The following is a 22,191-nucleotide window of genomic DNA, read 5'->3' on the forward strand; positions in this document are numbered from 1 at the left end:
TTGTGGGTGCAATTGACATAACTCAAAAGTTGAACATGAACTTAAACCCGACCACCCAAACTGTAATCAAATCCAAATAATTGTAAAACATACGAGGTTCGGTTTGGCGGGTTCAACCTAACAGAAACCTGAAAGTTCGAATCAAAGCATCAAACTAATATTAATAAAAAAAATACATAGGTTGTGAACTTCATATCAGGGTTGGTTACAACATTCGTCTTGAAGCAATTACAAAAACAAGTCTAGAGTCTTTGTCACAAAGCCACTTAACATCAATAAATAAATAAATCCCTCATCAGTCTTTCCGTGCACATTTCCTTCACTACCACGTCTGTATGGATCCATCTTCCATATCAAAAAACTCCATCCCTCACAAACACAAATTCACCAAAATGACACCCTTATCTTACTGCCACCAATCTAAAATACAATCAGTGTTAGAGAACTTACATTAATTAATACACGATTACTAAAATTAATAATTAAAGAAGTATAAACGAGTGAAATATATGCTCAACAAATACCATCATCTATAAATATCAAAAGAAACTACTTGAAATTCATCAATGATTTAATAAACATTGGTGCAAAAGGTTCAAAGTGCCATGGCTGCAAGGGTACCTGCCACAAACCTGATTTCATATTTCAAACAACCATCGACAGAGGCGGCAGAAACGGTAGCACAGCCATAAACAAAGATTACGGTGACAACAAATGAAAAGAATAAAAGAATTGCTGGTGGAAATGAGAAGCTGCCAACATTAATGCTTTAAGAAATTGTACCAGACGTTTAAAAACATGTAGGGGTAGCACAGTAACAAACAATATGCAATTAATATATATATATATATATATATATATATATATATATATAATTAATGTAAATATATAATTCTCACATGAGAAGAAACAATAACCATGTATGTATTAAAAGGAAATTAATATAAGGATCCTTTAAAATATGTTTGTAAAGATTCATTATACGTTACACAATAAAGAAAGAAATTCGGGGTTTTGGTTCATGTGGTTTTTTAAAATTATCAATTTTATTTTAATAGTTTATTTTTCGCTTTTATGGTACAATAGTTTCAATTAACTATCAGTTTTAGTTCAACCCAATAACCAGTTTTAGTTCAACCCAATAACATTATCCACCAACCATTAGTTAATACAACTTTGAGGTTTTTTTATTTTATTTTTCACAATCTTTTAATTCATATGAATATTTCTTTTTTCTACTAAATTCTACTAAATATAAGTTTTATACTTTTTGTTAGAGAGAGTTTCAATTTCGGTCCCTGTGGTTTTTTAAAATTATCAATTTTGGTTTTTGGTCCAGTAGTTTATTTTAGGCTTTTATGGTACAATAGTTTCAACAAATTATTAGTTTTAGTTCAACTCAATAACGTCATCCACCAACCGTTAGTTAATACAACTTTGAGGGGTTTTTTTTGTATTTTTCACAATCTTTTAATTCACATGAATATTTCTTTTTTCTACTAAATATAAGTTTTAAACTTTTTTGTTATTTTTTAGTATTATGGTTTCTTATATCTACCTATTCTAATAAAGTAAAATAATTGTAGACACGTGTTAGTTTTTTGTTAATCCTTACAATTTTTTTCCTCCAAAACTAATATATGGTATAAATCAATAATTATTCACTTTCCTTTTACACTCCATTTATGTTATATCTAATTAAACTATTCATTTTTCTTTAAGCTCTATTTATATTATATATACACACTTTTATACAAATAAATATTTTCATATTATCCTAATATGCAACATACTTGGTGAAATCCAAAAAAATAAAATCATGTTTATTAAATATTGAAAATAATATAATTTTAAATGTTATCATTTACATATTATACTATGTATATTGTTGAAGATTGTAATTAAAAGAACACTAATATGCTTTCAATTTACAAAGTAATTATTTCAATCAACAACTTATAACTATATGCTTAAAAGTTAATCCATTTTTTATAAAGAAATCCATTTATCTTTTTTCTTTGTATATTGTCATATAAATTTATAAATTATAATCTATTTATCTTTTCGGTTAATTTAGTAAACTATACATATATGTGTTAAATTGTAAGGATAGTACATACCAATCACTTTCAAATGTAATAAAGTTTATCATATTTAGTTTCTTATGTTTTTTTTTATCAATGATTGTTTCGGGTTTTTTGTGAAACTTAAATTTGATTGTTACGGGTTAAAAGTTGAAAAATAGATCGTTTGGTACAAATTAACTACATTTGGCTCAAATTTGTTACGCGTAAAAAAGGGGTAATCTGAATATTTTTAAAAGTTTGAGAATGCAAATAGATTTATCGTCAAACTTGTTACGGGTTCAAAATTTTGACTTGAAAATGTAAAACATATGAAAGTTATAATTTTAAATGTGACTGGGTTTCAAATTTATTTTTAATGACATTTTTGGAAATAGTCAAAAGATTCGGGATTATGCACATTGAATATATTTCACATGATTATTAAAACTTAAGAAAAAATGACAAACACTTCTGACATGACACATCCAGCCCTATCAATACTTATAACTTTTATCAAATTAGAAACATTTGTGTCAGCATTGACTTTTTCTTAAATAGTGATCAAAATGTTGTATGTGAAATATGTCGTACAAAATTATGCTCAAGTGAAGCAAAACATTATCAAAACTGAACAGGTTAACCTGTTATTTTTTTTTGTCTCAATTACAAAGTCTAAAAATCTCTCAAACTTATCAAAATCTTTTTCATGGTGTAGCTCAAAACTATTATTAAATTAGATGCATTTTTTGAAATTGGTTCATAACCAAATGTCTTTCAATTATACATACATGATACTGAGAATAAATTTTCAATAGACGGAATGTTCTTGAGTATGTTTTTTCACGTGCATTATTTTTTTTATTAAGTTAACTTGTTTGGATAAAATCATTTTGTGATATAAATAAAATCAATTTATGTATAATGATACAAGTATAGGTGTAATACAATTTTCTATATACATTATTTATTGTTTTATTTGTAACTTAATTATTTAAATCATCTTGTGTATTACACGGGCTCTAAAGCTAGTTTGTTTATATATATATATATATATACACTTTATATTATAAAAAAATATTTTTTTTTTGAAATTGACGCTTTAATGCAAGTGTATATTTATTTATATTTATATACTTATATCATTATTTATTTTTACTTTTTATAGTTGTAATACTATGTAGATTTAAAAAAACAGTTTATTTAGTATTATTTGAAGTATGATTTCAATTATATACTTTGACTAACTACAAATGACTTAGAAAAATCAATATTCCTTCTTTTATTTCTTGATGGTAAAAAGAGCATATATTTATTTTATATTTTTTTTCTTACTTTTAAAGAAACTATTGTACCATATAAGACAATAATAAACTATTTGACCAAAATTGATATTTTTAAAAAATCACATGGATCAAAATCGAAGTTCTCTCAACATCCTATCCTACTCTACTAATAAAAAAAATAATTGTGACACGTGTCGCTTTTTTGATCAAACTTCATATATCTTTCCCCCCAACATGTTATTATTGAATTCGGATTCAACATAAGAATCCCACCACCAATATATATATATATATATAACTAATATTAAGGTAATAAATGTTATACCATCCGATATAAAACCAAAAAATTCAAGAAAACTTCTTTGGTATCATTGGTAGAAACAAAGCAGGTTCCATGCTTCATCGACCACTACCGTTAGTTATTCACTTCAATCCATTCTCAGCAACACTTAATTGAATTGCACTGTGATCGTAACACATACACCTTCCATCGGAAACGTAATGCGATCGAAACCTGGACTCGCCTTCGTTTGAGCGCACCGCGAATCGAAAACAAACACAACTTCGTTCGATCGGAAACTCACTGTGATCGGAACATGGACACACCTTCGATCGGATTCTCTGTATTAAACGAATTAAAAACAGCCGGTCTTTGCTTCCTTCAACTTCGACCGGTTCAATCACTAACTCGACAAACAAGTCGCAACACCCGGACACACGTTCGATCGGAAACTTACTCACCTCGATCAGAACCGCGACACATCTTTGTTTGATCAATACTTACCGTGATCGAAACACGGACACACCTTCGATTGGAAACTTACAATGATCAAAACCTGGACACACCTCCTATCGACTGGAACCTGTATACCCCTTACGATTGGAACCTGACACACCTCCTACAAAAACTTGCCGCGATCGGTTCTGTTCTCAAATATTAAACCCGAGATCACAAAGTTGAATTATTCTGTTTTTCTTTCAATCGAACAGAAAGAAACAACAAATAAAACTTTGGTTGTAAGCAACAGCCAACTTTGGTTTGACAAACAAAAACCAGTAACATACTTCTTTTATGAAGAAAACCAGCAGATAGGAATAACTTCTTCACATGTGACGTTAACCAACCAAGATTGATATCTAGCCACGGACCTAGATGCTCAATAGTGGTTCCCTGTCGGCACTCCCGCATGACTATGGACAACTCGAAACAGCTCACCGCCTCCGTCTACTGTTGTTATTAATTCCCTGATTATGACCCAAGTCTTGTTCATCAGTTGCAGGCCTGAATAACAAATCAAACGATGTAAACGACCCGAACATTTGCCCGGAAGTTCATTTACGTTCATTCGTTTAATAAACGAACAGGAACTTTTTTTCATTTAACTAAATGAACGAACACGAACAAAGGTTATGTTCGTTCAATTGTTTTCATAATTGCGTGTTAATTTGTTCGTTTGCATCCATTGTTTTGGATTCCAACAGATGATACTCTAAGAAAGAAAAAAACAACCTAGTTGTCAGGCGAATAAATCAGTTCCTTCGTGGGTTTCAAACTCGTCATCCATGTCATTAAAGTTAATTTGAGAACAAACTTCGATAGCAGCTTGAGACGGAGTATAGTCGTTGGATGATGATGTTTTTGTTTGTCAGACGACTACCCTATCAACGGACTAGCGTTCACTTTGTACCTTTTCACAAAATCTCCCAAGGTTTTTCAACATTATACGTCGTGGGTGATGTGACACCGAGCGTGGGCCCATTACACATAATCACATAGCGAATTATGTATACTCATTTTGTGGCTGCTATTTAATCTTCCTCTTCTGCTTGACAAAAAGAAACACACCAAAACATCATCTTCATCACATCTCTTAAATCATTCGACTGGGACAAAGTGTCTCGAAGAATCATTGTGTTACTTGCTCGTGTTTCAATCTGTGATAACTAGTATTTATACACTACTAGTTTGTTTGATTGGTTCTGCAATTGTAACCCTACTTTAGATTCTGTTTATGAACATCTGTTCTTGTTCTTGTTCTTTTGGTATTCAATCAAGGTTTTTTTTTTAATTTGGTTTTCTATTCACCACTCATTTGAACAACTATCAAATCTATTATTCGTACATATAAGAAAGATACGTAGTGTACTTGTGTAACACTTTATAAGTGTCATCGTTGTCACATACCTATATGTTCACTCATTTGTACACTTTTATCAACATCACTTAAAGTGGCCGTTTAATGTAATCAATTTAAAATGCACATCCAACTAATTGCATTTCATGATTCAACCAAATAATATATGATTTAAGAAACTCAATATTAAAAAATCCTTACAAGAGTAGTTACTTGTGCAAAATGAAAATCGTATTGTGAGTTTATCTAACATGCATATAATGGAGGATGAGGCGTCAACGGATACGGTATCATGAACAGTAATCACAATTTGGGATACCTCGTACCCAGAATCGGGTACTGGTATTCGATAAACTGTAGGTGTTGGAATTGGAAACTCTAGTTGTTTGTGGTCTCTCAATCTATCATACACAATTACACATTTCCTTTAAGAAATCTGAGAATATGTTTCAACAGTCATTGATTAAATGCAAGTAACTGAAACGCAATATGATATTTACATGTCCATGAATGGCAGCCAAACTGCCACTACTCTACCCGTGCATTTACTGTTATCATAGATCGACCAAAATTTCGCTTTTTAACTACACGACCCTTTCAATTCGTGTTGTCTTGATACTTGATATTGTTATCATGTTTGACTATCAAAAGTCATACTTGATACTTTTACTTTATAATTAGTCAAATCTGAATTATCTACAGATATGAGTATATGACTTTCAAAACAAAGAAAAAAACTTTTGTGATGAAAACTTCATGTAAACTTGGTCTTCTTTTGGCAACGTTCATCTCCAGCAAGGTCAGTCAAGACTAAGCCAACGCGCATGGCCCGTTTAGCTAAACCAAAATCTTCTTCTAGTTTTGCGTATTGCTGATACAAAGGCTCTACAACTTTAACAGGTGCAAATGAACCAAACACTCATTTAATGTCCGTGTACATTAGTTAGAAGCCTAATTGTAATTCGTAAATAATTAATTAATATTGTAAATCATACCATTTCAACAGCATGCTCAAATAAAACTCGGCATTTTTCGAGTTTGGATTTGTCGTATCGTTTGATGAATTTCGAAAGATACGTGACCCAAACGTCTTCCACGTGTGGGTATTTGATTATCTTCGATCTTCGCATCCTCAAAGTACTTATTATCCTGAAAAAACAACATTCAAGCATTATTTAGCAGAGAGTAATTAATAAAATTGCAGATTATAAAGAAAATAAAATTATTACATACCTTTAACAGCATTGCATAGTTTATAATAATTTGTGGTGTGTCAATACGAAGATCGAAGATTCTCTCATGTGCCACACGCATGGATTCCAAAGTGCCTAAATTTTCCTCCAAATCAACATAAAGCATCCAAAGTCTTGAGATTTGTGTAACTTTATTTGAACCGGTTCGTTGTCATCACCAGTTGTTTACCTCTGTGTTTAACCTCAACAGACGATTCAGCAGTAGCTCGTCTTATTAACTCCAACGCCCCCTTAAAGTTTTTATGTATAAGTTCCATTTCAACCCATTCACACCATACACTCGCAAGATTATCAACCGCTTTATAGTTAACTTGCACAGCTTTATTAAATATCACTCGTGCATTAGCAATATCATTATGAGCTTCATACAGTTTAGCAAACGCAGCCCATAACTCGTCTTGAATTTTCTTCATCCGGGTCCTTGGGGGCTACAACCAGAAAATAGCCAATACTTAAACATTATGGTATAATTTGACTCGTTAAGAGATAACAAATGACCCGATCATCCCATTAGTGATAGAACATAACACATCCGTCCCATTAGAGATAAAACATAACCCAAATGGACATGTTAAAGGATAAAACATAACCCGAATCAACCCGTTAGAGATGCAACCCGATCCTGACCACTCTATCACTCACCAGACAACCTTTTCTAAATTCCAAAAGAGTACAAAACCAGGAACATGTCTTTAAGCGAAAAGCAACATAACCCCTAAAAAACAACCCACGAGTTCTCTAGCCATTATTCCCAATTTATCCCCTTCCATGTACTTCTTTGAGTGATCAAGATAAACAACTTGATTTCTTCCCAAATGGCATCAACCAGATTATAAGTTATCTTGAACACCTGATTATCTTTGTCTTCTCAAATGTGATTAACCAAAATTATAGCTCACTGCTGCAAAGCAACACACAAAAGTTACCTTAGCATGTAATCTTTATTTTTAAGGACAGACAACCCAAACGCGATTTTTTTCCAAAATGGATAACAAACTAACAATTCAGTAAAGTGTAAATGTCACATTCCCAAGCCCAACCCACCGACCCATCAAAAATAACAAATCAAAGTGTGTTCTTTAAATAAGTATGTTTCATATATTTCGAGTTTGAGAAACACAACCAACCTTAAGAAAGAATATATCAGCACATTAAGAGTTATTTGGGTTAAACCGGGTTAAATGAATGAGAGTTCACCATTCAAAAATCGAGCAATCTGGTGGCTTCCAAAAAGGGGGAAGCGACCACATCGCGAAACGTAGGATTTTTATGTTTTCGTTTATATATATTATAGATAATTCATATGCTGTCAAATAATTAATATTTATCAGAATATGAGATATAAATAATTATACAAAATTTGAATTTAATTATTATTAAAAAAAACCGTGTAACTTAGGTGTTATATTTGACAATTTAGTGACAGTTGGTGAATTGTCAATTAATTGTTTATGGTCATAAAAATTGATAGTAGGATGAACTAACTTGAACTTTGGGCATTAATAACCTCAACCTCGCAGTCATCAACAACACTGAAAAACAACATATAATTAAACATGCTTGTCAAATCAAAATATAAATATGATGAAATGCCAAATATTTACCTTATATTCAATTCATTATCAGCATGAACTGGGATTTTATAGTTGATAATTCTTCCTCCATCTTTGCTTTGAGAGCTGCATCCTTGTGGGTTTAATGAGCACAATACAAATCAGAAACGAACCACAATACAAATTAACGTCAAAACCGAGTAGTTACAGACAGAAGATTCAGTATCCTTTGCGACCACTTAATTGGGAATTAGGGTTATTGTATGATTAATAAATCAACCAATCTTGTGGCCATCGGATCGGATCTGTTACCACCAAATTGATGAGAGTAGTAGTTTTGGCCGGAATTGAGGTCTAGGGTTTTGTGAAATTGGGGTGCGGTTTGGTGTTGGATTGGGATTGAGATTGAGATTGAGATTGAGATTGAAGGTGGTAGAAGAAGAAGAAGAAGAAGAAGCAACCATCGGAGGCTACAGATAGATAGAAGACGAGGCAGGTAAAAACAATTCAATCAAGCCGTTTTAGTGTGTCTGGGTTTGGTATAAATCATGATCCGCGAAATTTAAACCTTAAACGGCTTAAATCAATAAGCAAATCTGGTGGTTTAAAAAAAAAGAGAAACGACAAACATAAGCTTTTTTGGTTTTCGTTTATATAGATTATTATAGATAGATATTTTCTTCACTTCCAACTTTTATATATATATATATATATCTATATTTTTTTTTTGCTTTTTAAACACAAGCCCATTGCTAAATTTAAACCCAACTAAAAATAGTAAAAAATGGCCTTTTTATCATTCTATTAGTGATTTTCTATTTTATGTGAGTTTATTAAGGAGCGTGTCATTTATTCGCACAGGGACTCTGAGGGCTATTGCGTTCTCAGAGACGGCCTTGAGTGTTTGAAACACAATAGCATCCAACTAAATGAAAACAAAATAATTTTTTTTAGGATGGTTATACGATATTGCTTGGTGTTATGGGTTGGTTTTCAACTTAAATCGGATCAAATCTGAAATTTTTAGGTCCGGAAGCCTATCGGTTTTTTGTGTATTCTTGCATAAGCCAATCGATCATTGTGTTTACTTGCATTTATGGGTTTTCTTCGTGGGCTTGAAATGTTTGGAACCTGGAAAACAAAAGGTGGCACAAAACAATGAATTTCAAATAAAACTTTTGATCTTGTTAATTAACCGCTTATTAATGAATTTTAGTATGAAACTTTTAACCCAAAATAATGAATTTAAGTGATTAATCTAATAACAAACATTCAGACAAGTTCAATGTGGTTTGGTTCCCAATCTCTTTTCCAACTTTAGTCCGGTTTTGAAACAAGGTGTAACCAAAACCAAATAACAATTTTCTTATTTTCTGTTAAAAAAAAAACATGTGTTACTAACTAGGACCAGTTATTTATTTTTGTTGAGGTTTTGTCGATTAAATATGCTAATTTAGGTAATCGGTACATCCTCACTTTAACACTTATTTTATGTTAGTGTACTATTGGGGTCTTCTAATAATCTACTTTTGCACAAACATGGATCATGACTTAAATGTTGTCTAACTATAGTTTCCTATCTTTTACGTCTACTTTCTCTATAAGAAAGTGTAACTTGCTTGTTTAACCATCATTAAGATTAAAATCTATATAAACTATATTAATCAATCAATATATTAGACAATAAATGTAACATCCTCAAAATTTTGATCCAAATTTGATAACTTAGGAAAGTTGAGGGATCAAAAATAATCTCAAGATAAGTAATAAGAAAATAAGGAATTATAAAAACAATAATAAGAAAATAAAAATATTTCCTAAAATTAAGTTTACTTACATAAAAGAAATTTCATCCCACATTGGAAGATCTAAGAAAGTGGAAGCATTCAACCAAGGTATAAAATAGGAAGATGGAATTCATCCCACATGGAAAGTGGTAAAGAAATTGAAGCTTTTTATAAGGATGGGAATTTCCATAGTTATATTCTTTTATGAATATCATGCACCAAGTGGTCCTAGCAGAGGGTGCGTAGCACCCGACGCGCACGGGCTCGGGCTCGAGCGAGGACGAGGACGATGGCGACGACCCAAGGCGTTGGGCGCAATGTGGCGCTTTGATGGCGCACTTTGCACTTCGCACGCTCGCATCGCCCCGAGCCGCCTTAGTATTTTTGGACAACGAGAATTAGCCTAGAAATAACAAGCTATCAAAGACGGGGGCTAAAAGTGAAAAATAATATTCAGGGACCCATCGCGCTACGCGATGAGTCCAAGAAGACGGCTATCGCGTACCGCGATGGGCCGTGATGACTTACGAACACGTGTCACACTCTGGTGACACTTGGCAACACGATGGGACACGTGGCAGAATGTGTCAGACCACGTGGCGACACGTGTCAGAATGGTACCCGTCGCAGTACGCGACGGTGTTGAAAAAGGTGCCCATCGCGGTACGCGATGGGACACAAAAATGGCTATAAAAGGGGAGGGATCCGGCTCATTTCACACACACCACAGCCACTCTCTCTAGAATTTACTCTCTCTACCTCAGTTTGCGTGCCGAACATCATTTTGCGTGCCACCAACCCGACAATCATGACCTCGTAATTCGTGCCAAATACCCGGTGTTTCTTCGAAGTGCTTGCCACTCAAGAAACCCGACATTCTGTCTCGAAGTACGTGCACGACCCGGCGACCGAACATTGCCTCGATTTATGTGCCAAGAAGAGTTGATCAAGAACGTATCGATAAACGTGCAGATAGAGTAGAAGTGTTGCCCGTATAAACTTAGGAATATCTAACTCCGAATACCCGTGTGAGGTAAGGGGTTCTGCCTAAGTTATTATTTTAATTATAAACGGCTTAGACCATAGTCGAAGTTATAGCTAAACCTTGATTACGAATAAGTATAATATAATCTTTCTTAAGCAAAGGTTATAGTCAAAATAGTATTTCTTTATGACTAAGAAATATAATACAAGAGATTCTAATTATGAAATTAATGTTTCTTCTTGAAGAAGAAACTCAGAATAGACGTTTCTTCCTGAAGAAGAAACATAGCATATAAATGGTAAATAAAGAAAAGGACTAAAGGTCCAAATGTTTTCATCAAGGTTAAAGCTATACGAAATAGACTAAAGGTCTAAAGCTAGATCGTTGATCTAGTTATTTATATAAAGGTTATTCTCGTACTATAGGTCCGAGGTAACGAAACAAGAAGAAGAGAACAGAAAACATGAATCAGTATCAGAAACTGATTATAAACATAAAAGGTGAATACGCCCCAAACCTTTTATATTGAGTCAGAATGTTTGCATAGGATTTACGAATCCTTAAAATTTTGTGTACAATAATAAGAAACGGACACTCTGAGTAAGAGTATACATGTGTCTGGATCCATTCATACATGGTGATTCGGCATTTCCCCGAGGCCATGCATATCATCAACATGCCTCTGGAGATCTACGGGATTGTTCAGAGAAATGATATTGTGTATATAATTAATTGTACATGGTACTTAGGGTATTTTGATCCCAATTTAGTTGGGTGCCTAATGAGTAGTCACAAAGGTATTATTGTTGGTTTCACAAAGGTATTCAAAAAGAGATTTTAGAATCAGCGTTATTCACTAGCTTTGCGCTGACGTATTTTTCCCCCATGTTACAGGGAAACAAGAAAGGTTAGACTATACAAGCAAAGAGGAATAGAAGATTGGAGTTATAATCATTAGATGTTATCTGATAGCTCAGATATTTTATTTCAAAATATTACAAAGAGTTATGTTTTCTAAAGAAATGTATTGTAAACGATGAACGGATATTTAAACCCGATTTTTTAATAAGTTTTCAAAGTAATAATATTTTATTAAAGACTTCCGCTGAAATAAAACCCACAACTCTGATGTATTTACAAAACAGGTACCAACTTGTGGTCACACGCCTAGGCCCTAAGTCGGGGTGTGACAATAAACACATCATCACCACGTAGCATGATCATCATATACTAACTATATAGGGATGTTATATATAAACACACCCTCATGGTGTTTATATAGGCATGCACGAATTGTATAAGCCTATACGACCCGCATAGACATTATGTGCCTGACATACAAACTGAGAAATCTGAGTCATGGCGTTTTGTAACCTATACGGCTCGTATAGGTCTATAAAAGTCGTATAGGCCCTAATGTCTCATATAGTTATTCGTGATGCTATATGCTTCATATAGGCCCTTTACACTTCGTATAGTTCTTCGTCGATGAACTATATGTCTCGTATAGGCCATAGTGTCTCATTCTTGTTCATTATATTTCAAAATTTTCACCATGACTCGTATACTCGTAAAGGTTTTTGTCAAAGTAATTTGGCACGTCATCAATCGACTTGTTTTTAACTAACCTCTCCATCATCAAACGACTTGCTTTTAACCAACATCTCCATCTTCAAACGACTATAGTTTTCAACTAATCAAAAAATATTAAATTTTGTTTTGCCTATATGGGCAGTATAGGTTTGTACGAGTCGTATAGACCTATACAACTTGTCTAGGACTATATGAGGCACCATAAACAAAACCTACAACATGCATTGTTGCTACAATGGGTATAACGACAATGAAAGTATGACGGTCCAAGAGTATGATATCATACTAATAAAGTTTTCTAACCTGCTAAGATCAAACAACATAACCGGTAAGAATCAGTAATTTAATACACCACATCTCTTTGTTATAAAATATTTTTTTATAATAACGTGACGTCACATCAAACGTTGTACGGACTCATCCACATGTTTTAAAAGCCAAATCAATTTGACCGAATGATATATTTGTTTTCAACTTTGGTTAGTACCGCGAGCATTTCCATAACCAATAAGGTGTTGCCACGTCAAAAGAGTGCGTAAAAAACAGACAACGTGGCATTAAACTCATCACCTCCTGTCCATTCATTCAAACCAAACCTCTCGCGAAAGAGATAGAAGCCGAATCCCAATTCCAAGATATTATTATTACTAGTATTTAATAATTATTATCTTCCAATTTCCGTTACACAATTCTTCTTCAACAAACACTCTCAATGACGTCATCGAAGTAAGTTATCAGTTATAATTCGTTAATTCGATTCGTAACCGTTAATGGAGTGTTTTGGAGCTCGAGCTGCAACAATGGCGGCATACGCGTGCCCTAGGTTAACGAATTACAGCATCAGGCATGAGTTCTCGTTGCTGCAGCATTGTAGGATTACGAGTTTATCGTTATCATCATCGTCGTTGAAGCGGATTAGGTGCAGTGCGAAGAGAGATAACTGTGTAGTGGTTACGGAAGCGGAAGAGGAGGATTACGTGAAGGCAGGTGGATCGGAAGTGGTGTTTGTGCAAATGCAACGGAATAAGGCCATGGATACACAGTCTAGGCTCTCTGACAAGGTTTATTCATTATTATTATTATTATTATTATTATTATTATTATTATTATTATTATTATCTGTTGTTGTTTTGGATGTTATGCTGTGGTTACTTGTACTTTGAGCTCTGGTAGTTATTTTAATACTAGAGTGTATTCGGCTATTTTTAGTTTTTTTATGCATTTTGATAGTTTATTACTTCAGGAATTAGATATAATCAGGTTTTTTGAGCTTTAATAATTATTTTAATTATATCAAGTCTTGACAGTATTGAGTTTGTTAGTGGACAATTAATTTATTGTTATATTTAGTAAAATTTTATAGTAAGGGGGATATTGAAGGTTTATGGTGAGAATTGATGAATTACTAGTGTGTATTGAGTATTGACTATTTTTGTGCATTATGATAAGTTTGTTAGGATGTTTATTACTTCAGGATTCATATATAGTTAGGGTGCAAATGAGCCAAGCCATTCGCGAACTCGGATCGATAAAAAGCTGAAAATCAGTCGAGTTTTTTCGAGCTCAAGCCTTGTATGGGAGGCTCGTCGAGCCCAAACAAGTCTTTTGTGTATATTTAAGTTTTACCTCTTTTTAGACGTCTATGTATTAACTTCACACTACATTACCGACCTCGAGCCGAGCTTAGGCTCGTTTAAGGTTATTCACCTATTCTCCAGATATATAAATGTAACTAAAAACGCATATAAATTAATTAATAAATAATAAATGAGCCGACCTCAGGTGTGGCTCGGCTCGTTTACACCCCATGAAGATATAGTCAGGTTTGAGCGGTGGCTACTTGTACTTTAAGTTTTATGACATGCACTAGTTGCACTTTGAGCTTTAATAATTATTTTAATTATGGAATCTAGATAGTATTAAGTTTGTTAGTGGACAATTAATTAATTGCTATATTTAGTAAAATTTTATAGTGAGGGGAATTTGAAGGTTTATGGTGAGAAATCTTGAATAGCTTATGTCTATTGGCTATTTTAGTTGTTATGCATTTTTGATAATTTGTTAGGATGTATATTACTTCAGGATTGAGATATAATCAGGTTTTTTGAACTTTGTTAGTTTCAAAATTCATGAGATAACAATTGGTTACAGGTTTCTTGCATACACAAGAGAAGTATAAATTTCACAAGAGTTATTTGAATCATTAGGTTATTGTTTTGGATTTAACACTGTGGTTACTTGTACTTGAGCTTTATGACATGCACTACTTGTACTTTGAGCTTTTATAATTATTTTAATTTTTTTAAGTTAGATGGCATTTTGTTTGTTAGTGGACAATTAATTAATTGCTATATTCAGTAAAATCATATAGTAAGGGGAATTTTAAAGGTTTATGTGAGAATTGATGAATAATTACTGTCTATTGACTATTTTTATGCACTTTGATAGTTTGTTAGGATGTTTATTACTTCAGGATTCAGATATAATCAGGTTTTTTAAACTTTGTTAATTTAAGAATTGATGAGATAACAACTGGTTGCGGTTTTCTTTGCATACACGAGAACTATGGATATTAAAAAGGTTAAGAAACTTGAATATGCTTGAATGATAGGATCTTATTGTAAGGTAGCTAACTTTGAATCGGCTAGTTGTTTGTTATTTCCTGAAAAAAGTACCTTCGTTTATGCAGCTGCCGAGGATACCGGTAGGAGATTGTATATTGGATTTGGTTGTAATCGGTTGTGGTCCTGCTGGGCTTGCTCTTGCTGCAGAATCAGCCAAGCGAGGCTTGAATGTTGGGCTGATTGGGCCTGATCTTCCTTTTACAAATAATTACGGTGTTTGGGAAGATGAATTTATAGGTATGGTATAAATTTACTATGTAGGTCAAACTAAGATCATACTAGTTTGATGCCATCATTTTTGTTATATTTTTTCAGGTCTTGGACTTGAGGGTTGTATTGAACATGTTTGGCGGGATACTGTTGTATATCTTGATGACAATGATCCCATCCTCATAGGACGTGCCTATGGACGAGTTAGTCGTGGTTTACTTCATGAGGAGTTGTTGAGAAGGTATTGTTTTTCTTTAGGTATTTGGGAAAATGCCACAGAATAGCAACCTCCTTCACTTAAGTTTTCTATTTTTGGTTTATTCATATATGGTCGTTAAACTTTCAATTTACATACTATTAAGTTACTTGTAGTAACCGGTTGTACCACTAAATCAATTACATGATATTGGAGTTTCACATTTTGTTCATATATGGTCATTAAAGTTTCAACTTTGTTCATACATGGTCAACTGGTCATCTAACTTTCAGTTAAACTTTCATCTTTCTTAAAAAGATTTATGATGTTCTAACAAGTTAACAAATTGCAATGTGGCATAAGCACCATAATAGCAAGTAAGCTAAAACTTAAATTACCATTTTATGAACAAAAAGAGCCAAGTACAATATCGACACTTGACGAAAGGTCTATATCCTTTAAAGCACCGTCAAACTATATAATTTTTAGGTGTGTGGAGTCAGGTGTTTCATATCTGAGCTCGAAAGTGGAACGGATTACTGAAGCTCCAAATGGCCAGAGTCTCATTGAGTGTGAAGGCAATATCACAATTCCATGCAGGTAAACTGTTATGTTGCTAGTCATCTGGATTCCAAACTTAAAAAGTAGACACCTATAGTGATACTATTGGTTTGAAATAGGCTTGCTACCGTTGCATCTGGAGCAGCTTCAGGAAAACTTTTGCAGTATGAGCTTGGTGGTCCCCGTGTTTGTGTTCAAACGGCTTATGGTGTAGAGGTTGAGGTAAAAAAAAATCTAGTGATTTGACACCCCACACTTGTCATTGCCATGCATTTCACATATGATTACTACTGCAGGTTGAAAGCATACCTTATGATCCAAGCCTAATGGTTTTCATGGATTATCGAGACTACACTAAGCATAAGTCTGATTCAGTAGAAGCACAATATCCAACGTTCCTTTATGTCATGCCCATGTCTCCAACTAAAGTGTTCTTTGAGGTTTGTTCAATGCTCATTTAAAACTCATGATTACCATCTTAGCCTGTATGATAAGATGCCAAAGATGATTGCAGGAAACTTGTTTAGCTTCAAAAGAGGCGATGCCTTTTTGAGTTATTGAAGACAAAACTTATGTCAAGACTAAAGACAATGGGGATCCGAATAACCAAAACTTATGAAGAGGTACTCTCCTTAAATCAATACACGTGTTGACTTTTGAGCTTACTAAATTGGTAGTATTTTGTTGGCTTGGAAGGAATGGTCGTATATTCCGGTAGGTGGATCCTTACCAAATACAGAACAAAAGAACCTTGCATTTGGTGCTGCTGCTAGCATGGTGCATCCAGCCACAGGTACAAAAAAATGCTAACTATATATTTGTTATTTGTTAAAATGAATGTCATGAAGAAATGGTCCAAGCAAAACCCAAATCTTGTGAAAAAATGACCATTTTGTTTGTAATTTGATAAATAGGATATTCGGTTGTGAGATCACTATCAGAAGCTCCTAATTACGCAGCCGTAATTGCGAAAATATTAGGAGGACTAGGAAATTCAAAACAGATGCTTGATCTCGGAAGATACGCGCCCAACATCTCAAAGCAAGGTAATATTAACTACTTTCAAATCCATCCTTACATTCGTTACTTTATATTAACTACTTTCAAATCCATCTTGACATATATATTATGGTCATGGTCAATGGTACAGATAGTATTTAAGTTTAGAGACTTGATCATGCAAAAAGGCAAAACCTGTTCATTTATTCAAGTTTAAGAATGCAAAATCAGACATATTATTTTAACATAAAGTTTCATTGTTGTTTTTTTTTTTTTTCACATTAGTCTTGATTTAAATTGTACATTTAATAATTTTGTTTAGATACATAAACCTTTGTCTGCTACAAATGTTACATGCATGCCAACAATGCTCATATGCATACAATGAAATGAAAGAAACATTGGTTGTTTATAATTAAATGAACAAACCAAAGAAAAAGTGTACGGATTTCACATGTTTAGTAAACGGTGTAAGCAAGCGGTATTATCGTCTACTCGTCATTAAGAAAGTTATTATGGGCATTTTTGTCATTAGGCTTGTTTTTTTTCTTTTTTTGCCATATTATATAAAAACCAAACTCCATACATATTTGTGTAACCCGTAATGTGAGAATAACACTAATATGTATAATGTTGTCTGAATGCAGGATGTGGTGGGGGTTTCTTGGATCGTCCCTATCCTCAACCGACCTAATAGTATTTGCGTTTTACATGTTTATCATAGCGCCACAAAGCCTGAGAATGGGGCTGGTGAGACACTTGCTTTCCGACCCAACAGGAGCAACTATGGTAAAAGCATATCTCACACTCTAGTCGCAGTCGGTTTAGATATATTATTATAGGCACATCTTGCATATATATGTATAAACTATAAACCTTGTGTGTTGTACCCTTACATCAACACAATCATCAATTGTGTTTCTTGGAGTAATGTTGATGAAGTGGTTTCTTATATTATAAGCAAGCACACTCATACTGTGTAGGAGTGTGCAATAGTAAATAAATGTTTTTAAATATGTTAGTACTACATACATGCACCTAATTCACAACTAATGAAGACAATGACATGATATGATGTTTTAAAAGATCATTGATGTTCTTAATGATACTTGACATCATTATTATTATGTTAATGTCTCTTATAGTAAGAGTATATATTTGTAGTCGAAACCCTCTAAAATCTCTTTACTAAAACTCTACAGGCGGTATCTAAACCGACAATTCAATGTAAATCTTTACACCCGGTCTGTTTTGGCCTTGTTTCTTTTGCCATGGTCTATATCAGCGGCGAATGCCATGGTTGAGGCGTAGCCCGCGCTACCCCTTAACTTTCATGACGAAGTAAATTTTTAGTGTAAAAACTTTTTTCCTCTTTCGTTTTATGTATCGGCTACCCTTGAACAAATATTGTTAGCTTGTGCTACCTCTCAACTTTTCTTCTAGATCCACGACTGGTCTATACCACATATAACTTTGTCAAGATAAATTATATAAAAACAAAAAATCCCATTGATTTTAATATACAATTAACATCAACAACACATGTTAACATTTGAAAAAGTGAGTGAATAAAACTAGCACTAGTGATTCACTTTGAGAGAAAAACAATTAAAAGAACACAACAATACATTTATATAAATAGCTCAAACTATTCATTATTTATACAGAACAATGTATTTATGATTACATTTGACAAGGAAAATTTTCAAAGCTTTTAGAAACTTTTAAATTAGAAAAACTTTGTTTGCCATGTATATTTTCAAAAAATTTAGACACTCTTGAAAAGCTAAAAGATGTTAGTGTTCTAGCAATGTGCTTCAACTTGGTAATCAAATCCCATCACCTCATCAAGCCCTGCAAGTGTCTCAAATATCTCCATTCTTCTATTATGAGTTTCGTCTTCTACCCCGAACGTATGAACCACGCTATCCACCTTAATCGAGCTAAACCCGAACGGTTTCTTAATATTTTTCTTCACCATTACCTTCCTAACCGCTGCAGCATCCTTCAACCGCCCTCCATCCCCATATATTTTAGCCATAGTTACATACCGCCCACCACTATTCGGATCCAAAACAAACAACTTCTCAGCAACAACTTCAGCCAGTTCAATATTATTATGCATCCTACACGCACCAAGAAGCGCACCATACACATCTTTCCCGGGTACCACAGGCATCGATTTCACAAACTCAACCGCCTCCGTAACCAAACCCGCTCTACCATATAGATCAACCATACACGCATAATGCTCATGACACCTTTCAACACCGTAATCCACCATTAAGTTAAAAACTTCACACCCTTTTTCAACCAACCCTGCGTGGCTACACGTCGATAACAAACACAAAAACACAACCCCGTCTGGCTGAAACCCGCTTTCCAAAAAGTTTGAGAACAAACCGAGCGCTTCGTGTGGGTTCCCGTGCATACCGTGCCCCCTCATCATAGCGGTCCACACCATAACATTTCTTTCGTGTAGCTCATCAAACACGTGACGCGCATAGTCCAAATGTCCAGAGTTTGCATACACGGAAATCAGACCGCTCCCCACCATAGCATCGTTTGTCAACCCGGTTTTCACTGTGTAACAATGCACCCAAAACCCTAACCGAATCTCGGCTACTTGAGCACACGCAGGCAAGATACTAACTAAAGTTGCATGGTCTGGTTTTATAGGTTTTATACAACACTCATTATGCAAAAAGGTATGAAAAACATCAATAGCTTCGATAACGCAATCATTATTCGCCAATCCCGAAATAACCGTATTCCAACTAACAACATCCTTATCCAAAATCTCGTCAAACACCCTCCTACACTCCTCCATCATTCGACACTTCCCATACAACGCCACAAGCGCGTTCCCAACAAACACATTACCACCAAACCCGATCTTAACCACCCGCCCATGAACACCACGCCCCGTCGTCTCATCTTTCACAACGCCACACGCTTTTATCGCAAACGTAAACGTGTACTCATCCAACGCCAAACCTTCCTCACACATCTCATTATACACAACCAACGCCTCGTTACACAACCCCGAATTCGCGTACGCTTGAATCATCATGTTCCATAAGAAAACGTCTCGTTTGGGCATTTTGTCGAACACCTGGCGTGCATGGGTCATGTAAAACTGACCCAGCTTAGAATACATGTTGATAAGCTTAGACCCAATGTAAAGATTTTGTTCATAGCCTCCTGTGATGATCTTGGCATGTGTTTTGGTAATGCAGGTTATGCTGCCTTCACATTTGGTTAATATTCGGTTTAATTCGTGTGAAACTTGTTTTGAATTGAATGATGTGAAGCATCTAATGGAGGTTGAATAAGGTTTTGGTATCTTTATTAAGCTGAGTAGCATTCCTGCAAATCAAATTAACAAATTCATTCACCGTATTATCGGGTTTGGGTTTGGATTTAAGATTGTGTTTCGTGTCTTAAAGTTACTGTTTAGGACTCATTTCTAATTCATGTCTAAACAGGTTAAATACATGTTGTTAGTAACCCATTAATATTTTTAATTAAACTTTCTTCTATATAATACTAGCTTTTATCACTTGTATTACGCTGTTTTTTCACATTAATCGTTTTTAATATTTATATATATTTTTAGATTTTCTATAATTTAATTTTATTAATTGTAAGAAAATTAATAATAATATCCTTTAAATTTAATAATGAAAAGATGTTTGGTAACCTATAAGTTCTTTTGGATTTTAACTTCATAGCAAGGTCGGCTATGGCATATGGCAGGGTAGTCGACGGCTATAGGCCCGGAATATTTTTTTTAAATTATATGTATTTTGATGAAAAACTATATCTATACTTAATGTTTTAACACAATTACAATACAACTAACTTGGTCTAGTGGCAAAGGGTATGACTCCCAACTAAAAGATTGTGGGTTCTAGCATCATTTGAAACATGTTTTAGCCTATATTTATACATTAGTTTTTTAAACAACTCAGATCATAACCAAGAAAACCAATTTAAAAATTAAATTGTTTAAAGTTTAAACCCAAGAAAATACTCTTATTTACTTTAGACCCAAAATATTTTTTGCCTTCGGCCCGATTTTTTTTTTCCGATTTTCGAAGCCGGCCCTGCTTCTTAGCAAGTGTAAAAAGGAAGTTTTTTAAAAATTAAGAAATTCTAACTTTATAAACTTTTAGGTTGGTACCACCCTTCTCAACTCTGTCACCACCAAAAAACCCATTGCAGCTCTCAACTATATATCCCTGCCACCATCAATTAACTATTACATGTCTCAACTACATCTCTACTATCATCATTTAACACATGCGGCTCTAAACTACATCCCTACCACCATTAATCTAACATATGCAGCTATCAACTACACCCTGGCTACCCTCTCTTCGATTATAAAACACAAAGTGTAGTCTATTCCAAACCGTGCTTAACTTATTGCTCATAAGTTAATCCAAACACTTTTCTTGAAAACTCATTTTAAAAAAGTCAAATGTTATAAGTCATTTTTACAAGAAGTCCTTTTATGCTTGAATAAGGAATCTCAAACACACCCTAAATATTTTGATACCGGTATGATATTGTTTACATTCCAACACCACATAGGCCTCCCGGTGTTCCTTTACTAAAGAAACTTAGAATTAGAAAGTTATATGAAAAAAAAAATTCATTAAATTCAAAACGATTATAACAAAATGACAAGCAAATACTAACTCAAAACTACTTTCTATCATTTATGACACATTATAATCATAATCGAATACACGCGTTTGCCATGTAAGGATGGGGGTTGATCCGAATAGCAAAGTCATTGAAGTTAGATATTAGTGTAGTGTTGCTTATTGTAAGACTAAAAGTTCAAGCGCAACCATAGATGGATCTAACGTAATTTACTAATTTAGCCGTTAAAAAAGAATTTGCGTATAAGACATGTTTATGGTACATACCTTTTT

The 22,191-nt window shown here is 33.9% G+C and overlaps 1 protein-coding gene and 1 pseudogene across 2 annotated transcripts; one reads left to right on the plus strand and one right to left on the minus strand.

The window, feature by feature from the left end:
- Window positions 1-13,348: 13,348 nt before the first annotated feature.
- LOC143600526 (lycopene epsilon cyclase, chloroplastic-like) lies at window positions 13,349-17,939 on the plus strand (annotated as a pseudogene). The gene is made up of 10 exons (XR_013147487.1): window positions 13,349-13,716; window positions 15,345-15,516; window positions 15,595-15,730; window positions 16,175-16,285; window positions 16,366-16,468; window positions 16,543-16,686; window positions 16,761-16,869; window positions 16,943-17,039; window positions 17,161-17,292; window positions 17,893-17,939. The product of XR_013147487.1 is annotated as a lycopene epsilon cyclase, chloroplastic-like (transcript).
- Window positions 17,940-18,822: 883 nt separating this feature from the next.
- On the minus strand, window positions 18,823-20,687 carry LOC143600524 (putative pentatricopeptide repeat-containing protein At3g49142). The gene has a single exon (XM_077078190.1). It carries the CDS (start codon window positions 20,610-20,612, stop codon window positions 19,050-19,052), a length of 1,563 nt encoding a protein of 520 aa, XP_076934305.1. The 5' UTR covers window positions 20,613-20,687; the 3' UTR covers window positions 18,823-19,049.
- Between the last annotated feature and the right edge of the window lie 1,504 nt (window positions 20,688-22,191).

This window comes from Bidens hawaiensis, unplaced genomic scaffold (assembly GCF_021521415.1).
Source record: "Bidens hawaiensis isolate Kalapana, Puna unplaced genomic scaffold, B.hawaiensis_p1.1 tig00054229_1, whole genome shotgun sequence".
In the NCBI taxonomy this organism is placed as follows: Eukaryota; Viridiplantae; Streptophyta; class Magnoliopsida; order Asterales; family Asteraceae; genus Bidens; species Bidens hawaiensis.